The 17,900-nt window shown below is 32.8% G+C and overlaps 1 protein-coding gene across 5 annotated transcripts in view; it reads left to right on the forward strand.

Annotated features, from left to right (window-relative positions):
- The window catches only part of RICTOR (RPTOR independent companion of MTOR complex 2), a 128,043-nt gene that overhangs the window by 48,744 nt on the left and 61,399 nt on the right, over positions 1-17,900 (forward strand). For all 5 annotated transcript variants that reach the window (XM_032626312.1, XM_032626314.1, XM_032626313.1 and 2 more), the window contains 3 exons: positions 4,885-4,948; positions 9,786-9,912; positions 13,276-13,445. In XM_032626312.1, the coding sequence (XP_032482203.1) occupies positions 4,885-4,948; positions 9,786-9,912; positions 13,276-13,445 (361 nt within the window). The remainder of the gene's footprint in view (positions 1-4,884; positions 4,949-9,785; positions 9,913-13,275; positions 13,446-17,900) is intronic.

The raw sequence follows: 17,900 nt of genomic DNA on the forward strand, positions 1-17,900 counted from the left end.
GTTCTTGGTATCTTCTGGATATGATTCCTTTCTAGTATATGTATTGAGAATATCTTCTCCAAGTCAGTCTACCTTGTCTTCTTACTCTTCTTAATTAATAAAATCCAATATAGCAGTCTTTTATAGTTAATGTTTTTGGTCTCTTTGGACGATAATATCCTATTTTTTCTTCTAAAGTTTTTATTCCGTATATGTTGAAATAGGTGTTAGGTCACAATTCATTTTTATCAATATCCAATAAATATTAGAGGCATTTAGTGAAAAGATTCTCCTTTCATGTCTAAACTAGTTTCATTTTTGTTGTAAGTCAGGTAAATGATAAGTATGTTTCTGTTTTTGCTTTCCCTATTCTCTTTGTTTGGTCTATTTGTCTATTCTTGCTCCGTTTTCTCCCTGTCTTAAATGACTGCATCTTAACAGTAAGTGTTGATATGTATTAGTATAAGTCCTCCAGCTTTTCCTCTATTTTGGGTTCAGTATTTCCATGTGAATTTTAGAAAATCAACTTGTCTATTTCCATAAAACTTTCCGGGATATCTATAGTAATTGCATTGAAGCTCTGTGTTAATTTGGGGTGAATTGATATCGTAATAATATCGAATCTTCCAAACCTTTATTTATTTGGAACTTTAATTTCTCTCAACATTTTGTAGTTTTCTATGCAGAGAGGTCTTGCACATATTTGTTAGGTTTATCGTAAGGCATTTATTAGATATAGTATTAATGTAATTAAAATTTTTCTTTTTCATAGTTTTTGCTGCTAATATATAGAAAAATAATTGTAAGTTTTAATGTTTTGTTTTTGTATATTCTTATCTCGGTGATCTGACTAAATTCACTTTTTATTTCTAATTGTTTTTAAGGTTATTTTAGAGTTTCTGTGTACATTAGCATTAATTGCAAATGATGACCCTTTTATTTCTTCCTTCCCAATCCTTATATTTTTCTTTTCCTCACCATATCTCACTGGTTAGAATATTGCACTGACTAGAAATGGTAATTGGATAACTATGTTTTGCTCCTGAACTCAAGTTGAAAGTGTTCAGTATTTTGCCATTATTTATGATACTTGCTGTAGACTCTTAGTGGATTTCTTTATATTCCTTGTTTGCATTCCTGAAGTAAACACCACTTTTTAATGATGTCTTTTTATTTCACATATAACTGTATTGGGTTTGCTAATATTCTGTGGAAAAATTTTTGCAGTTATGTTTATGAGAGGTATTGGCCTATGTTTTTCCATTGTTCTAATATTCTTTTTGGTTTTGGTATCAAGAGTATGTTTATAAAACAACTAAGGAAATGTTACCCCCTTTTTATATTCTCTGGAAGAATTTATGTAAGAACTTATGTAAGATATTGCTGTTTACCTTACATGATTAGTAGAGTTCACTGGCGAATCTGTCTGGCCCTGGGGTTTTCTTTTTTAGGAAGTTTTAATATCATGGACTCAATTTTTTTTTATTTTGGCTGCGTTGGGTCTTTGTTGCTCTGCGTGGGCTTTCTCTAGGTGCGGCGAGCGGGGGCTACTCTTCATTGCGGTGCGTGGGCTTCTCATTGCAGTAGCTTCTCTTGTTGCGGAGCATGGGCTTTAGGCACGTGGGCTTCAGTAGTTGCAGCACGTAGGCTCAGTAGTTGCAGTGCGTGGGCTCTAGGGCACGAGGGCTTCAGTAGTTGTGGCACATGGGTTTAGTTGCTCTGTGGCATGTGGGATCTTCCCGGACTAGAGCTCGAACCCGTGTCTCCTGCATTGGCAGGCGGATTCTTAACTACTGCGCCACCAGGGAAGTCCCCCTGTCAGTTCTTGCTTTATATATTTTGAAACCTTGTTATTGCATTCATATTTAGAATTGTTAAACCTTCTCATTGGCTAATCCTTTCCTGGTTATGAAATGTCTCTCTTTATTCCTAGTAATACTTCTTTTATGAGTGTTCATGTTATCTAATGTTAATATAGCTATACTAACTTTATTTTATTTAGGGTTTGCGCAATATATCCTCTTCAGTCCTTTCACTTTCTTTTTTTTTGTTCTTACATTTAAGTTTCTCTTCCGTTAACATCATATAGATTTTTTAAAATCTAGTTTGACCATCTTTGTCTTCTAATTGGATTAGACTATGTCTAGTGGTTTTTTATGTGCAGGGTCTATGTGCTTTATCTAATGTAATTATATTTATGAGTTTGTCATCTTGCCATTAGTTTTCTCATATATTTGACTTTGCTGTCTTGCTGTTCATATTCTATTTGTCACGTCTATTCTTTGGTCTTGCATTGCTCCTTTTTTGTTTCTTTGGGAATAATCAAGAATTTTTTTCCTCTTCTATTAATGTCTTGGTTTTAAAGCCTTTTCTTCTATTAGCAGTTGCCCTAGAGATTACATTTATCCTTGATATGTTAAGGTTTACCATTTTTATTACAACCAGAACAATGCAGGAAACCTCTTCCAGCTTGACCATCAGCTCCCCTCTGCCTTATTTCTACATATATTTGTAACCCCACAGGATAGTCCTGTTACTGTATTAAATTGGAACTAGAGATATTTACTTATGTTATTTACCCATTCCAATATTCTTCCTTCTTGCAATTCCACCCTTTTATCTTGGGTCACTTTCTTGAATTTCCTTTACTATTTTCTCATAGTGTAGGTATACTGGAGTTGAATTCTCTCATATTTTATTTGTCTATAAATCCTTTATTTCCCTTCCCATTTGAAGGGTATTTTTTTGACCAGTTACTATTTTTCAATGCTTTAAATAAGTTATTGTCTTCTGGATTTTGTTTTTTTTTTGTTGAACAGTAAGTTGTCTCTTCTTGTTGCTTCTTTTTCTCCTTTGGCTACTTTAAAGGTTTTTTTTCCTGTTACTTTCTCTCCTATCCCCTCGTACTCCAGCTGCAGAGTGTTGAATCTGTTCACTGTGCCACATGTCTCTAATGCCCTTACTGTATTTTCAATCTTTGTTGTTGTTAATCTTTGTGCTTCAGTGTTGTTACTTTCTACTTACCTGTTTTTGTTTTTTTTTTTGCGGTACGCGGGCCTCTCACTGTTGTGGCCTCTCCCGTTGTGGAGCAGGCTCCGGACCACAGGCTCAGCGGCCATGGCTCACGAGCCCAGCCGCTCCGCGGCATGTGGGATCTTCCCAGACGGGGGCACGAACCCGTGTCCCCTGCGTCGGCAGGCGGACTCTCAACTACTGTGCCACCAGGGAAGCCCCCAGTCTCTTGAATTTTTAATTTCAGTTATTGTATTTCTGTGATTTATATTTTACTCTTACTTAAACATTCTAGGTCTCTGCTTTATTTTCTTGAGCATAATAATCATAGTTATTTATGACAGTTCCAGTATGTGAGTCACCTGTGTTCTGTTTCTATTATCATTTTCTTTTCTTGGTTTTTGGTTACTCAACCCTTTGTTTTAAAGCATACCTCATATTATATGTGATTGGATGTGAACATTGTATGTTAAAAGTTTTTGGCTCTGGATCATGTTATTTTTCTCTTAAAAGGGTTAAGCTTTATTCTGGAATGTTGGCTTATCACACTGATTGTGTTAAAATTTGTTTTTTTTTCCTTTGCCTTTGCTCTAGGAAGTGGCTATATGGAGTCTCAAGTGAAAATGTAGATATTTAGCAGAACCTCTTCATCCCGACCAGCCTTGAGCCCTAACATCTTTCTTAGAATATTATGTACCTGCTAAAATGTCTGCTCAGTTCCTTGGCTTCTCAGCAGTAGCTTTTTGCTTGGTTTCTTGGACTTTAACTCTGCATTTGTACAACATAGAAATTGGCAAGTGCGTTGGAAAGGGGATGGCATGCAGATTCTTGCTTATACTCCTATTTTCTTTTCTTTGAGATTTTTTCCCCTCAAGTCCCAGCCACTTTGGTTGCCCTAAAGTTCAGTCTGTCTCTCCAGTACAGGAAGATTTTTGCTTTCTTTTAGGATTCTGTTCCCCTAAAACTGGGGATTGGCAGGTGTCCCCAGGGACAAAGCCTGAGTGGATATGGAGCTTGTGCTTCTCTTTCCAGGGAGTATTATCCATTGCCCTTTTAACAGTTGCTTTACAAAGTACTATGTTTAGCCTTTATAGTTATTTTTGGCAGGAGGATTGGTCTGATCTGTTGTGGCCAGAAATGAAATTATATGTCTATTTGCTTCTTATTAAAGTTGTTTTAGATTAATTATATTCAGATAGCAGAAATGCTTTTGAATAGCAAACTATCTATGTATTGATATATAAAGTATTAATTAGAATTGTGAACTGTCTAGACATAAGTAAAAATGAATTATTCTTCCACATATACCAAAGACTCTTTAGAAATTGAATAATTTAATAAATTTTATAGAGAAATGTCAGTTAAGTGATATATGAGCATTAATTTTTGAAGTACAGTCACATTTCAAATTATATTTTGGTAAAATAGAATTATTGTGGCTAATATAAGACTTTTAACTTAGTTATAACATGTAAAATTTAGGCTCTGGTTAAAATCACAATTAAACTAAAACATAGACTTTGAAATATTTCTCCTTCACAATTTTTATAAAGTATCTGAACTTTATCAAAGATAGGTGAATATTTTTTCAGTAGATTTCTGATATTTTGCTTTATAAATATGTTTATTATTTCTGTATAGATATATATAATTCTATAAATTACGGTATTCTTCTTTCCTGGAGTTTTAAGTGAAATAGTTTTGAAATGTTTTATTACAATAAGTATTTATCACTAGAGATATTAAATAAATATTTGCTGGTACTGAAAAATAACTTGTATTAACATTTACAAATACTATATTGACATGAACATGGGTCTGATCATGGTATTATACAAAAAAATTGTTTAATAAGATTTTTATCAATAATTAAATATTTTATGTATTATTTAGGTGCATTGACATACAGCAGAGCAACGAGGTAGAGAGGACACAAGCACTTCGATTAGTCAGAAAGGTAGGCTCTATGTCTGAGAATAAAGGCAGATTTATGATTTTCATGTTAAGCATTTTACATTTTTAGATTTAGACTGTGAAATCTTTCTATTAAAATTGAAAGACTGAATTCTCATTAAACATTTTTATTTTGTTAAAATGAGTTAAATAAGTATTAAAACTTAAAGATAAGCATAAATATGTTGTGTAATTATTCTATGTGGGTATAGCTAGGGCAGTATTTTTTATAAAATGTTTATTGTAAAGAATATTTTTTCCTGCAGTAGGCATATAAATGAAATTACTGCTTTTATATGTTACTGGAGAAAGAGGATTACTTGCCCCCAACCCTTATTTTTTCTTAATTATATGCTTGGAGTTAATTCTATTAAATGAATGTCAAAAATAATTACAGGCTGATTGTTTTGAAGATGAATTTGGATACATCAGTAGGCACTTGCAATAAACAATTCAGGCCATTGTACAGGATAAAAGGTCAAAATCTAAACTCCCCAAGAGAGGGTGTTGAGGATAATCCATAATGCTTCTAATGAGAGAGGCCTTCCAGGAGTTTTTTTATTGTTATTTAATGTGATGTGATGCCCTAATGGCAGAGGAATAGAGTAAACTGAGAGTTACTTTGGTTAGGGTACAGTTTGTGTAAGAATTTTATCATGTTTCATCATAAAGTATCATGTTTCATCTTAAAAATTCATAAAACTGATGCAGTGTATGTTTGTTTTAATGTAAAAACATCTAAGATTATTTAACAGTTAACTTTTTTAGCTCTTCTCCTTTTTTCCCACCTTTGAATACAGTGCATGCTCCAGAATTGCAGACTGTTGAGTTTGTGCATTAACTAGATCTCCTTTTTCCTTTTTCTTCCAGTTGTTCAGCTTATGGTTAGTAATAGTACCCACAGGTGAGCATAGTAAGGAAGAAGTAAATGGATGAGTTGTCTTAAAAGAAGTTTGCAGTTCTAGTTAAGAGTGATATTGGAGATAGATTTAAAAAATGTTTGTTATAGGGTAAATTGTTATGTTGGCACCGTGATTTGACTCTTCATATTTAAATATAAAAATTAGGTTTATGATTTTTACTTATACGTACAACCTCTTCTACTGCATGATTTTGAGAATTCAAGATAAGAAAACAAAATTTGTTTCTGAAGAACCTAGAATAGCTCTTTGGTTATTTGAGTTATATAAATGTCAGTATTTATCATACTAGGAATTAAAAGTGAGAAATTAAAAAATATATTAACATATTAAAAAATAACAAACTCATTACAAGTAAACATAAGTAACATATTTTTATAAAAATAACTGTTTTCCAAAGATAAAGTTAATGAGTAGAGTGGCATTATTTTAGATTTATACAAATTTCTGTAGTGTTTGTCCTGATAGAAGATACCTGGATTGTCATATTTGCTTTTGTATTCAGTCTCTTGTGATTTCACATGCAGTGGAGCCTCTGGAAAACTTCCATATGTACTTGTGAGAGTAAAAAAGACAAATAATGTCTTTAAATTACTATGAAAATAGTTTTCACTTTGCAGAATCTGAAAATATCGTCAGGACCCTCAGTTTTCTGGACCACACTTTGAGAGTTGCTGCCTTAGAAACTGCGTTCAGATGAAAAAAGAACCCCAAATGGATTAAATTAAATTCAGCTTCTTTGAATTATTCACTAAATATTTTATTTCTGTTTTTTACAGTGTTTTGTACAAGTTACAGTGTAATTTATAAAATAGCCCGGTAAAAATAAACAGACCCTTGAAACAATTCAGAAATGCCATAACAAAAATTTAATTTTATTTTGTTATCTTTTGAAGAAGGCAGATATCATTTGTGGATTCAAGGGCGGGAAAACTGCTTGTACCTGGTGGTAAAATACAGGCTCAAAGGTAGAGTTATGTCACAGGATTCCTCCTTGGGTTAGCTAAAAACAGAGTAAAAGGGAAAGCAAGGTTGCTGAATGAACAGTGGCCTCTATTGGCCAGAGGAACTATAATTTCACTAATACTTTTAACAATTGAAGCACATATTTCTTTTTTTCCAGCAACATTTTGGCAACTGAGCTAGTAGAAATTAATGTTAATAATATAATTGCTAGGTCACTGTGGGTTCTTTGTATGCGTTCAGAACAGTTTTAAAATTTTCTGTGAAAGTAATGTTTTTTAAAGGAAAAGCAAAAACATTTGTTGCTTTAGGATAACTTGCTTTATGAATAATTAAGGAATACTATGTTACTTTTTCTTCTCTTTCACCTATTTCATTCATTTAGGAGATTTTGTTTGTTTGCTTGGTTTTTTTTCAGTGTCTCTGATTTTTTCATGTCTCTTTCTTGCTCTAATCCAGGCAATCCTTCCTAATTCTTGTCTCTCTCATTATCTGTATTATTTTCACACTAGTCAGCTCTTGCTACTCTTTATCCAACTTAAAGTTTTCTTACTGCCTGCCTAATTAAGCCATTATTTTCTTCATATATCATTTCTATATTCATGCAATATGAGATTAATATATCACAGATTTTTTTTTTTTTATAGCTGAAAGGGATTCATTTAAAGGAATCACTTGCCCTTGATACACAGCAAGATATTGTCAAAGCCAGCGTGAAAAGCCCAGTTCTCCAAATTTCCAAACCTACACTGGCCCACAAATCCTTTTGGTATTAAGCACAACCTGCTTATCTTGGCATTCAGAGCCCACTTTTGGGGCAACCAATTATGACCCATCTCATTATGCCATTATATGTGTAGACAAGCTGCCCTCCACCACTGCTGTGATCACTGCTTCTATCCTATTCTTCTCATTTCCACCCCTTTCTATATTATATTCATCTTGCAGTCCCAGCTGAAATTTTAAATATTTCCCTTAGAGAACTCAATATTTCTCTCATTCTTTTATAGCAGTTCTACAAATTTATTACCTACTTATGATCTTTGATTTGTTTTATATATGTCCTATCATGCAAAAAAGATGATTAAACTTTTATTTCAGCAGAGACTAAATTCTATGACTTTTCCCTCATTGATTACTCACTGATTTACAAGAAAAGTATTCTGATTTACACAGAATTTAAGAGTTTCTTTGTGTATATTTTCCCTGAAAAATAACAAGAGTGATTTCACTTGTAAAAACTTTAAATTACTGATATCCATTTCATAGCTCTACACTTGAGATTCATAGAATAGAATTTTATACTTGAGATTCTAGAAATCATCGGATCCTATACATCCTCATTTACAAATGAGGAAACTAAGGCACAGAGAGGATTGGTTTGCCAAGGTAACAGTTTATTAATGGCAGATTTGGCCCTGGAAGCCGGTTGGTCTGGCTTCTAGCCAACTCTTTTAAAAATACATTACATACGTCTTATTGTCTTGGGAATTTTTCTTACAAGCCCCTTGTAAGTATAATAATAGATCAATAAGTATTAAAATATAAATTAATATCGTAAGAAGTTAGAATTTTCTCACTGAGGAAGATCAGTTTCTTATACCTCTTTTCCCTTTCCTCTTCTTTCTTCTCCAACATTTTTGATTAATGAAAAATACTGTTTAGAAACAAATGTGAAAGGTTTTGTAGATTCTAAGGTTATTAGACATCTATTTTATGGTTGTGGAACAGTATTCTATAATTTCATTTGAAACTTGTCATATCACATAATGCTGCTTAAATGATGTAAACCATTTACAAGTACTCTATCCAATATAGATCTCTCCTTTGAACCTCTATAGGATTTAACTGGATATTAGTTTAGTTATATTGTGTCCCCTAATTTTGTCAGAGTGTAAGTCTTATTTTTCAACAGGATTATAAATAGTAACACCCAGGACAGATTAATTATCCCCAGTATTTATCACTACCCAAACAGAATAAAACATTTTCTTCTACTCCCACTCCAAGGACCTGCTATTTTGAAATACTTCATCTACCAAATAGTCTTTTATTTATTAAAGAGTAATTAACTACATAATTTTTCCTTCTGTTTTCCAAACTGAAGATACATGTTATCTGTTTTCAGTATTCCAAATATGTTATTGCCAATTAAACTTTTCATTTAAAATGAGATTCAACAAAAGTTTTTGTCACCAGAGACATACTGTTTCCATCACAGTGTTTGAAATATTAAAAATAGATTATGGAGAGACTGCTGCCTGTCTTGAAGTAGCAAATAACCATGAGTGAGCTGCCCATGACAGGGACCTGAGGGCAACCTCTAAGAGCTGAGGGCAGTCCCCATTACAACCAAAAAGAAAATGGGGACTTCAAAAAAAATAGATTATGGATTCTTAAGTTTGCCTTTCAGTATAGCAACAAGTGAGAGACATAGGGAGATGATGAGACATCAGTTGCAGCAATCAAAGTAAGAATGAGGACCCAAGTCAGAGTTTGATGGTGGAAAGAGTTGAGTTAATGAAGTAAATTGATAGGATGTAGTGGTGATAATAAATGGGGAAGGAGTCAGGAATGTAGTAGTACAGTAGTATGTTTGCAGCTGTTGTCACCACTGATTTACTTTGTCTAGTTACTGAAAAGTTGTTTAAAATAGAGTTCCTATCCTAAAGGAGCTTAGAATCTCAGAAACGTTATATCTTGGTAGTCAACTAATTTATAGTCTGGACTATTAGGGAAAAAAAGCCAACACTTTTTTCCATCGTAATGATTATTAACATTTATTGCATCAGTTATTAGTTATATTAGTCCTTTGACATGTTCATTTGAAGGAGAAGATTAAAATTAGTGCCTGGATCTTATAAATATTCTACGGTCTTAAACACTTAAGTCTGAATAAAATAGGTTTGAAAAATGCATTATGAAGTAACTTCTTTTTCTGATTTCTCCCTGTTACAGATGATTACTGTGAATGCTTCCTTGTTTCCTAGCTCTGTGGCCAACTCATTAATAGCAGTTGGAAACGATGGACTCCAAGAAAGAGACAGAATGGTTCGAGCATGCATCGCCATTATCTGTGAACTAGGTCAGAATTTTCTTTGAGTAATGAAAATGTAGTATTTTAGAAAGAATATATAACACTTCTTAATGCCTTTAATACATTAATTCTTTAGGTATTGGTAAAAAGATATGAAAAAGTAGGACATTCCTGATAAGGAAGTAGTGGACTTGTTTAACAAATCATTTCAAAGTGACATTAAAATTCTATAAATTTTAAAGTTTTACTCATCATGAAATTTAATATATAGGAATTGTCCAGATTCCAGTAATTAGAATAAAATCTCTTAAAGTCTGGCTCTCAGACATTAATTAACCACATTGTATCTTGATGTGAGTGCAAAACAACAATTCACTCTACATTAAAAAAGAATTCTAAATGAAAAAGGATTTAAGAATTAAATGGGGAAAATATGGGGGGGAATGGATGACTATCTGATCACGTAAGGAAAAGGAATTTTGAATTACCAAAAGAAATCAAACAGATTTCAGCAGCTGTAGATTTTATTATAAGGAGGTAAGAAAACATGTAGTACCAGAACAAAGGAAAAAATAAATGTAATAAATAAGTTCTTTACCATGACAGGTAAAGAACTTACTTATATACAGATCAGTAGGAAAAATAAGTAATTCTCAAAGAAATGCATGGCTAGTCAAAGTATTTTAAAAGTTCAACCTCACTTATAACCAAAGAAATATAATTTTTAATGACAAGAGAAGATAATATTTTTCCCCACCAAAAGCAGAAGTGGTATAGGTTACATTCACTCTTGATATAATAAATAAATGAATAACAAAAGTTTAAAGAAACAAAAGAGCCAAGCCTTATCATTGAGAATGTAAAAATACTGTCCACAATACCTGTTGATTTAGAGAAAAAGTCAGAAATTTGATTAAGGAAATTCTGAAATATAATAAAAATTTGACTACATGTCAATGTATGAGATGCTTGGAAAGTTATATACTCGAGTTAGCTTCTCACTATAAGATGCTTTTATAATTAAGCAAAAAGTAATGAAAATAAGTGAGCGAACCCAAAAAATAGAAAAAGAAGAAAAAAAATAAATTTTAACATAAGCAGGAGGAAAGCAATAATGATTCTGAGTCTTAGAGAACAAGATAGATTATTTAATCTAATCTGTGTTAATGGAAGAAGAAAAAAATGATACACAGGCAAACATACACTATTGTTTGAAAAATGCAAAAGTCAGAGAAAAGATTAATAGAATGAGAAAGAGAATTAATAGTTTTAAAAATTATGAGATAATTTTTTTATATATTTGAAAATCTTATTGAAATGAATGGGTTTTCAGAGAAAATTTTAATATCCATTTGACTCAAAAGAGTAGAACACGTGATGGATCAAAAACCATAGAAGTACTTGATGAATTAATTGCCTCCAAAGAGTCATTTAGTTAGTTTTGTCTTAAAAAAATTGTTTCAAGGAACAAATAATTCTCATATAGTATAATCTAATTGAGAGCATTAAAAATATGGAAATTTACCAATTTTAATGTAAATGAAACTAGCATTTTATATACATAAACACACAGATATGCACATACACACAAATACACGCATACATAAAATGAAATAATTAGAATGCTACTATGTTAACATTGTAGAATATTCATCTCAAATCACCACTCATACTCTTTTTTAATAAATTTGTTTATTTATTTATTTATGGTTGCGTTGGGTCTTCGTTGCTGAGCGCAGGTTTTCTCTAGGTGCGACGAGTGGGGGCTACTCTTCCTTGCAGTGCGTGGGCTTCTCATTGCAGTGGCTTCTCTTGTTGCGGAGCATGGGCTCTAGGCACATGGACTTCGGTAGTTGTGGCATGCGATCCCAGTAGTTGTGGCTCACGGGCTCTAGAGCACAGGCTCAGTAGTTGTGGCGCATGGGCTTAGTTGCTCGGTGGCATGTGGGACCTTCCCAGACCAGGGCTCGAACCCATGTCCCCTGCATTGGCAGGCGGATTCTTAACTACTGTTAAGCCACCAGGGAAGTCCACCAATCATATTCTTAATAGTGGATCTCTACAAATACTACATCATTTTAAAAGCTCTTAATTAGCGTTTTAACCAGGTTAGCAAGACAAAATAATAAATGAGTTTTACATATTGGAAAGAAGGCATCATACATAGTAGATGATATATCTAGAAAACTCTGAATCAACTGAAGAACAACTTCAGTAATTCAGTACAGCGGAAACCTGAAAATATAGATTTAATAGATTTATTTTGTGTTTCAGCAATAATCAGTAAATATAATGGAAAAAAATGATACTATTTCCAAAGTAGACAAGAAAACTATATATAACAAATAAAAATAAGAAATGTGGAAGACGTGTGTGTGTTTAGGGGGTACTTTTCAATTTGTTTAATTGATTTTCAAGAAGGCAGAGCTAATCTATAGGTAGAAATGAGAATATTTGTTGCCTTTGTTGTGGAGGGAGACTGATTGAAAAGTGGTGTGAAGGAACTTTCTAGGATGATGAAAGTGCTATACCTTGATTGAGGTATTGGTTACAGGGGTATAGATATTGTTCAGAATTTATTGAACTGTACCATTAAAATCTGTGTATTTTACTGTAAGTAATTATACCTCAATTTAGAAAAAATGGAGAAGAAACCTAAATCTAAAGTTCAACCAGAATAAACAGGAAAAATTCAACTATGAAAAAAACATTTTTGAAAAAGATTAAATGGAGGAGAAGGCAAAGATTTTTTTCTCATATTTTAAAAAAGTTAAGCTGGCTTATTAAGAGAGAAAAAAATGAAAAAGAATCAAGGGTTGCAGACCCTGATACATAGAAGACTTCAGTATATCAAAAGTATGAAAATCAGTTTGGAAAGCATGCTGGGATAGTTGAATAAACATTTGGGAAAAAATGAGCTTATCAATATTAAGCCAAAGTCTGTTTCCTGACAGATTGAAAACTGAAATGTTAATCATGAACTCATTTAAAACACACACTTGGGTGTGCGTGCATACAGAGAAAATGCCTGATATTTGAAGTAAGGGAGGAGTTTCTGAGCTTAAAATCTAAAGTTAAGTTACAAATCAGATAAAAGATTTGAAACAGATAAAAGGCTAATATTCCCATTATATAAAGAACTCCTTGCAATTGATAGGAAAGAAGAACCATTCAGTAAAACATGAACAAAAGGTATGAAAAAATTCAGAGACATTAAGAAACAAATCAGAGTTTTGGAAAGTATATTCAGTGACTCTTATTAGGTAATTTATCCACGTGTCCTTTTAAATGTCATTGACTGGAAAGTTTTTCAAGTCAGAAAGCAAATTAAGTATTAAAATCCCAGATTTCTGATTACATTTTATTAATTATCCCCTATATAATATATTAAGTTTTTCTTTTTTATTTTAGCACTTCAGAATCCAGAGGTGGTGGCCCTTCGAGGTGGACTAAACACCATCTTGAAAAATGTGATCGATTGCCAATTAAGTCGAATAAATGAGGCTCTCATTACTACAATTTTACACCTCCTTAATCATCCAAAGACCCGACAGTATGTACGAGCTGATGTAGAATTAGAGGTAGGAACTTTAATATTCTTTCTAGTTTTAAAATATGACTTTAAATACATACTCTTACTTTGAAATTTTAAAGTTAATATGCAGCACAGCATTAATTATTAAACCTAAATTAACTAATAAGCTTGGCTTATCCCAGCAGTATTTTATAGCTCATTCAATTTGGACTGAATTGAAAAAATTCTCAAGAATATTTCATCAACATGTAAAGTGAAGTTTATTTTTTTTTTATAATCTATGAAAACTTGACTGAGCAAATTAGAGCACAAGTAAGGTTTCACAGACATTTACGTATTTATTTAAGAAGACCATTTCTTTTTAAGGACTATAGTATGTTAATTGTGTGTGAATAGCTCCTGCTAATTATATACTATTTATTTATTAAACCATGCTAAAACTCTCTGAACTTGGAGACACTTGTTGGCAACTAAAGACCATATATAATTGAAAGAAATAGAATACATATCTTTTTTAAAATACTCTACAATTCCTTTTTTATTTTTACTAATTCAGTTTTTTTTTTTTTACAGTTGGTCTAAAATAGTAAGGCTACCATATGCCCTTTTCTATAATAAGTATGTAGTAGAGGTTGGAACAGAATTATCACAAACTGTATTCTTTTTTTTTTTCCCCCTCATTTTTGGCCATGCCCCGTGGCTTGTGGGATCTTAGTTCCCCTGACCAGGGATTAAACCTGGGCCCTCGGCAGTAAGAGCATGGAGTCCTAACCTCTGGACCACCAGGGAGTTACCACAAAATGTACTCTTATAGTTTATTTGTGTGAATGTATTACATTGTTGTCCATTGCAGATATCATTCAGAGTAAGTTTAAACCAAGGCTTTATTTGGGTATGAAATTATGCAAATTATAAAAGATTTATTGTTCCCTACTTTGCCTGTTTAAATCATTTTATGAAACTTGTCTTAAATGTTATAGTTCTGGTTTTATTAGGGCTACTAGAAATATTTTGAGATTATAAAATTGACATTAGCCTGTATCATTAACTAACAAATTTATGTACAATATTCTCCTTAATAAGTGATTTTAAATACATTATTCATGGGAATCCAGTGGGAATAAGCTGGCATTTTTGATATTTCACAGTGTATTTCGATTTAACTTTTTTATTTATCAAGTGGAGAAAATGATATTTTAAGATTGGAGAGATGATTGCAATAAAGGAAGATATTGTGTATAGGCCTGGTTTTTATTCCTATATAATTGTGCAGCAGATTAGTAAAGCCTTTGTGTAAATGAAAAAAACTCAAAAAGAATATGGTAGATATTTAAGTACACGACTATATTTGCATAAGTTCTTTAAAGCCACAAATGTTCTTTTTTTCCTTAACAAGATCCCCCTAAAGTATCATAGTGATTGAGAGCATAGACTTCGGGCTATACAGATCTGGTTTTGGTTTTTTGTTCTGTAACCTACTAGCTTTATGATTTGGGGCAAGTTATTAGCCTCTCTTGGACCCATTTTTTCCTAGGTAAAATAAAAGTCATGATTTTTACCTTAAAGAATTATTGTGAAGAATAAATACTATAATAATAATAGTAGTAGTAGTAATAGCAGCAACTAACACTCTTGTAAAGCTTATAATGAGTTAGGCAATATTTCCAGGTGCTTTACACATATTCATTCTAATCTACATAGATGTTTTATTTAGTACCTGGCACATAATAAGTATTCAATAAATACTGATTGCCTTGGATATTAATCATTATCATCTTCTACTTTATCATTATCTTCATCCTAGAGTCTGCTGTTACAAGAATATTGTCCTCAGTTTTATTAATTATATTTATAAATTTTCACTCTAACTTGATAACTTTGGTTTTTCTTTTCCACATACAAAGGAGCTATTTTCATTGCTACTGTCTCATTAGGCCCAAATCTTTCTTCTGTTAAAAAAAAAAAATCCCTTTTAAAATTTACCCTGGCTTCTATTTCTATAAACTGTAATATATTTTGACCTCACACAGGAAAAAAAAAAGGTACATTTAATATGATAATGTTATTAGAATAGGCAGTCAGTAAGGATTGTAAAATTGTAATTTTAATTTTTTATAGTAAATTTTAAAAACAACGTATTTTTTAAACTTCAGAGTAGGATAGTGTAGTTCATAGCATCTGCTATGGAAAACTAGAAAAGTTGAATAATTATGGAAATCATATATTTAAAGCAGTATAGAGCTGTGAAAGCAATAAGGACCAGAGGGAGTGAAAAATCTAGAGATGCCATTGGGGGCACTATAGATTTAGGCCACAGACTAGAGGTTAAGAATATGACCTAGACCTAGGTAGAAGACCAGACTATTTGGCAAGCATATGTGTATGTGAGTGACAAGCCTAGAGATGTGAGAAGCCCCCAGATCAAGTCTGATTTACCCTTCTAGAAGTTTGCTGAGATAAGAATCTGTGGAGAGCAGAAGTTAAAATGTTTCCACTGAGGAAAACACAGTGGAATAGGCTATGGTCTCCTGTGCATAGGACACAGAGGCCTCCCAGGAAGGGGGGTCATGGGCAGAAGTGGAAAGGCCTCTAAGAAGTAGTGAATTTACACTGATTATATGCAGTTGCTTTTTTTCCCTGGGGTCACTTACTGATCAGGACATAATTAGAAGCTGAAAATCCAGGTACGCTTTTCCTAGGACCTGAAAAATCAGAACAGCTTTTGGCAATTATGTAGTATTCAAGTAACGAACTGGGTATTTCATAGCTGATTTCCTGTTCTTGACATGTCCCAAATTCTGAAGTAATTGTGGATGAGTGCCTAAAGATCTAAGTTCAAAACTTATGAAGTGTGTAGAAAAAATCCCCAATTTCTCACTGCTAAGGAGAAAAAAAAAAAACTTGCTAAAGTCTCTTGAAAGTTTTGGAGATCCATACTTTAGAAACACAAGAAAACCAGAGGTACACTCAAATCTTAACAAAATTGCAGCATAGTCTCAATTTAACTCAGTTGGTGACTAGGATAAGCTCATCAGTCCCGTTAATCTACCTGACTAAAAGAGGAAAGGATAAACCGTCTCTGATGGAGATAACATCACTTGGAACCTTTAATAAAATTTACAGTGTCTGACATTCAGTCAGAAATATGATTGAGTGTCATACAAAAAGACATGACTATGTAACTGAAAACTCAGAAGAAAAGAAATTCCATAGAAGCATGTCTACAGGTGATCCAGATATTACAGCTAGAGGGAAAAGACTTTAAAACAAGCATGATTAACTTATTAAGGAAAATGGAGAAGAAGAAGAAAATAGATGAAATAATGGAGAATTTCACCATATAATTGCAGTGTGCAAAATGAATCAAATGGAACTAGTACAGAAAAATATAAAACCTGAAATTCTGAACTCAGTGAAATTAAAAATCCATTTTGGATGAGACGATATCATTAGTAAATTGAAATAAAAATCAATAAAAATATCAAGTAAAACATTGGGGGCAGGGGAAGAGAAAGGAAATGAACATAACAAAAGGGATAAAACATAATTGTTGTCTTTGGAGAAGAGAGAGAAAATGAGCAGAAGCAGATATCCAAAGAAGCAGTGGTCAAAACTTTTGTTTCTAAAACTGATGAAACTTCATAAAGCTCAGAAAACTCAAGATAATACAAAGAAAACAACATGTACACACATCATGGTAAGGTTGTCAAAAACCAAGATAAATAAAAATCTTAAAATCAGCTTGAGATAAAAGACTCTACTTTCAAAGGAACAACTCTGACAGCTGATTTCCCAACAGAAATAATGGAAGCAGAAGACAGTAGAATGGCATATTTAGAGTGCAGAAAGAAAATAATGTCAACCTACCTAGAGAAAATGTCTTTCAAAAACAAAGGTAAAATAAAGATTTTATAGACTAAAGAAAAACAACCCAAGGAAATTTAAAGAAACACTATTCTTTCTTCGATTCCTTGCCTTTATGTCATGAAGACAGTAAAGCAACCTATGGTGAGGCACACGTGGGAAGGAACTGAGACCTTTTGCCAACAACTAGCACGTTGTGAGTAAACCATCTTGAAGCAGATTCTACAGCTTCAGTCAAGTCTTGAGATGACTGCAGCCCTGATCAATATTTTGACTACAATTTTATGAGGCACCCTGAGCCATAACTGCACAATTAAACTCTTGTAGATTCCTGACTCACAGAAACATTGTGAGATAATAAATATTTATTGTTTTTTAAAAAATGAGACAGAGTACAGGAAGATGGCGGAAGAGTAAAACATGGAGATCACCTTCCTCAGCACAGATACACCAGAAATATATCTACACGTGGAACAACTCCTACAGAACACTACTGAACGCGGGCAGAAGATCTCAGTCCTCCCAAAAGGCAAGAAGCTCCCCACGTACCTGGGTAGGGCAAAAGAAAAAAGAATAAACAGAGACAAAAGAATAGGGACGGGACCAACACCAGTGGGAGGGAGCTGTGAAGGAGGAA

This window comes from Phocoena sinus, chromosome 3 (assembly GCF_008692025.1).
Source record: "Phocoena sinus isolate mPhoSin1 chromosome 3, mPhoSin1.pri, whole genome shotgun sequence".
Lineage (NCBI taxonomy): Eukaryota > Metazoa > Chordata > Mammalia > Artiodactyla > Phocoenidae > Phocoena > Phocoena sinus.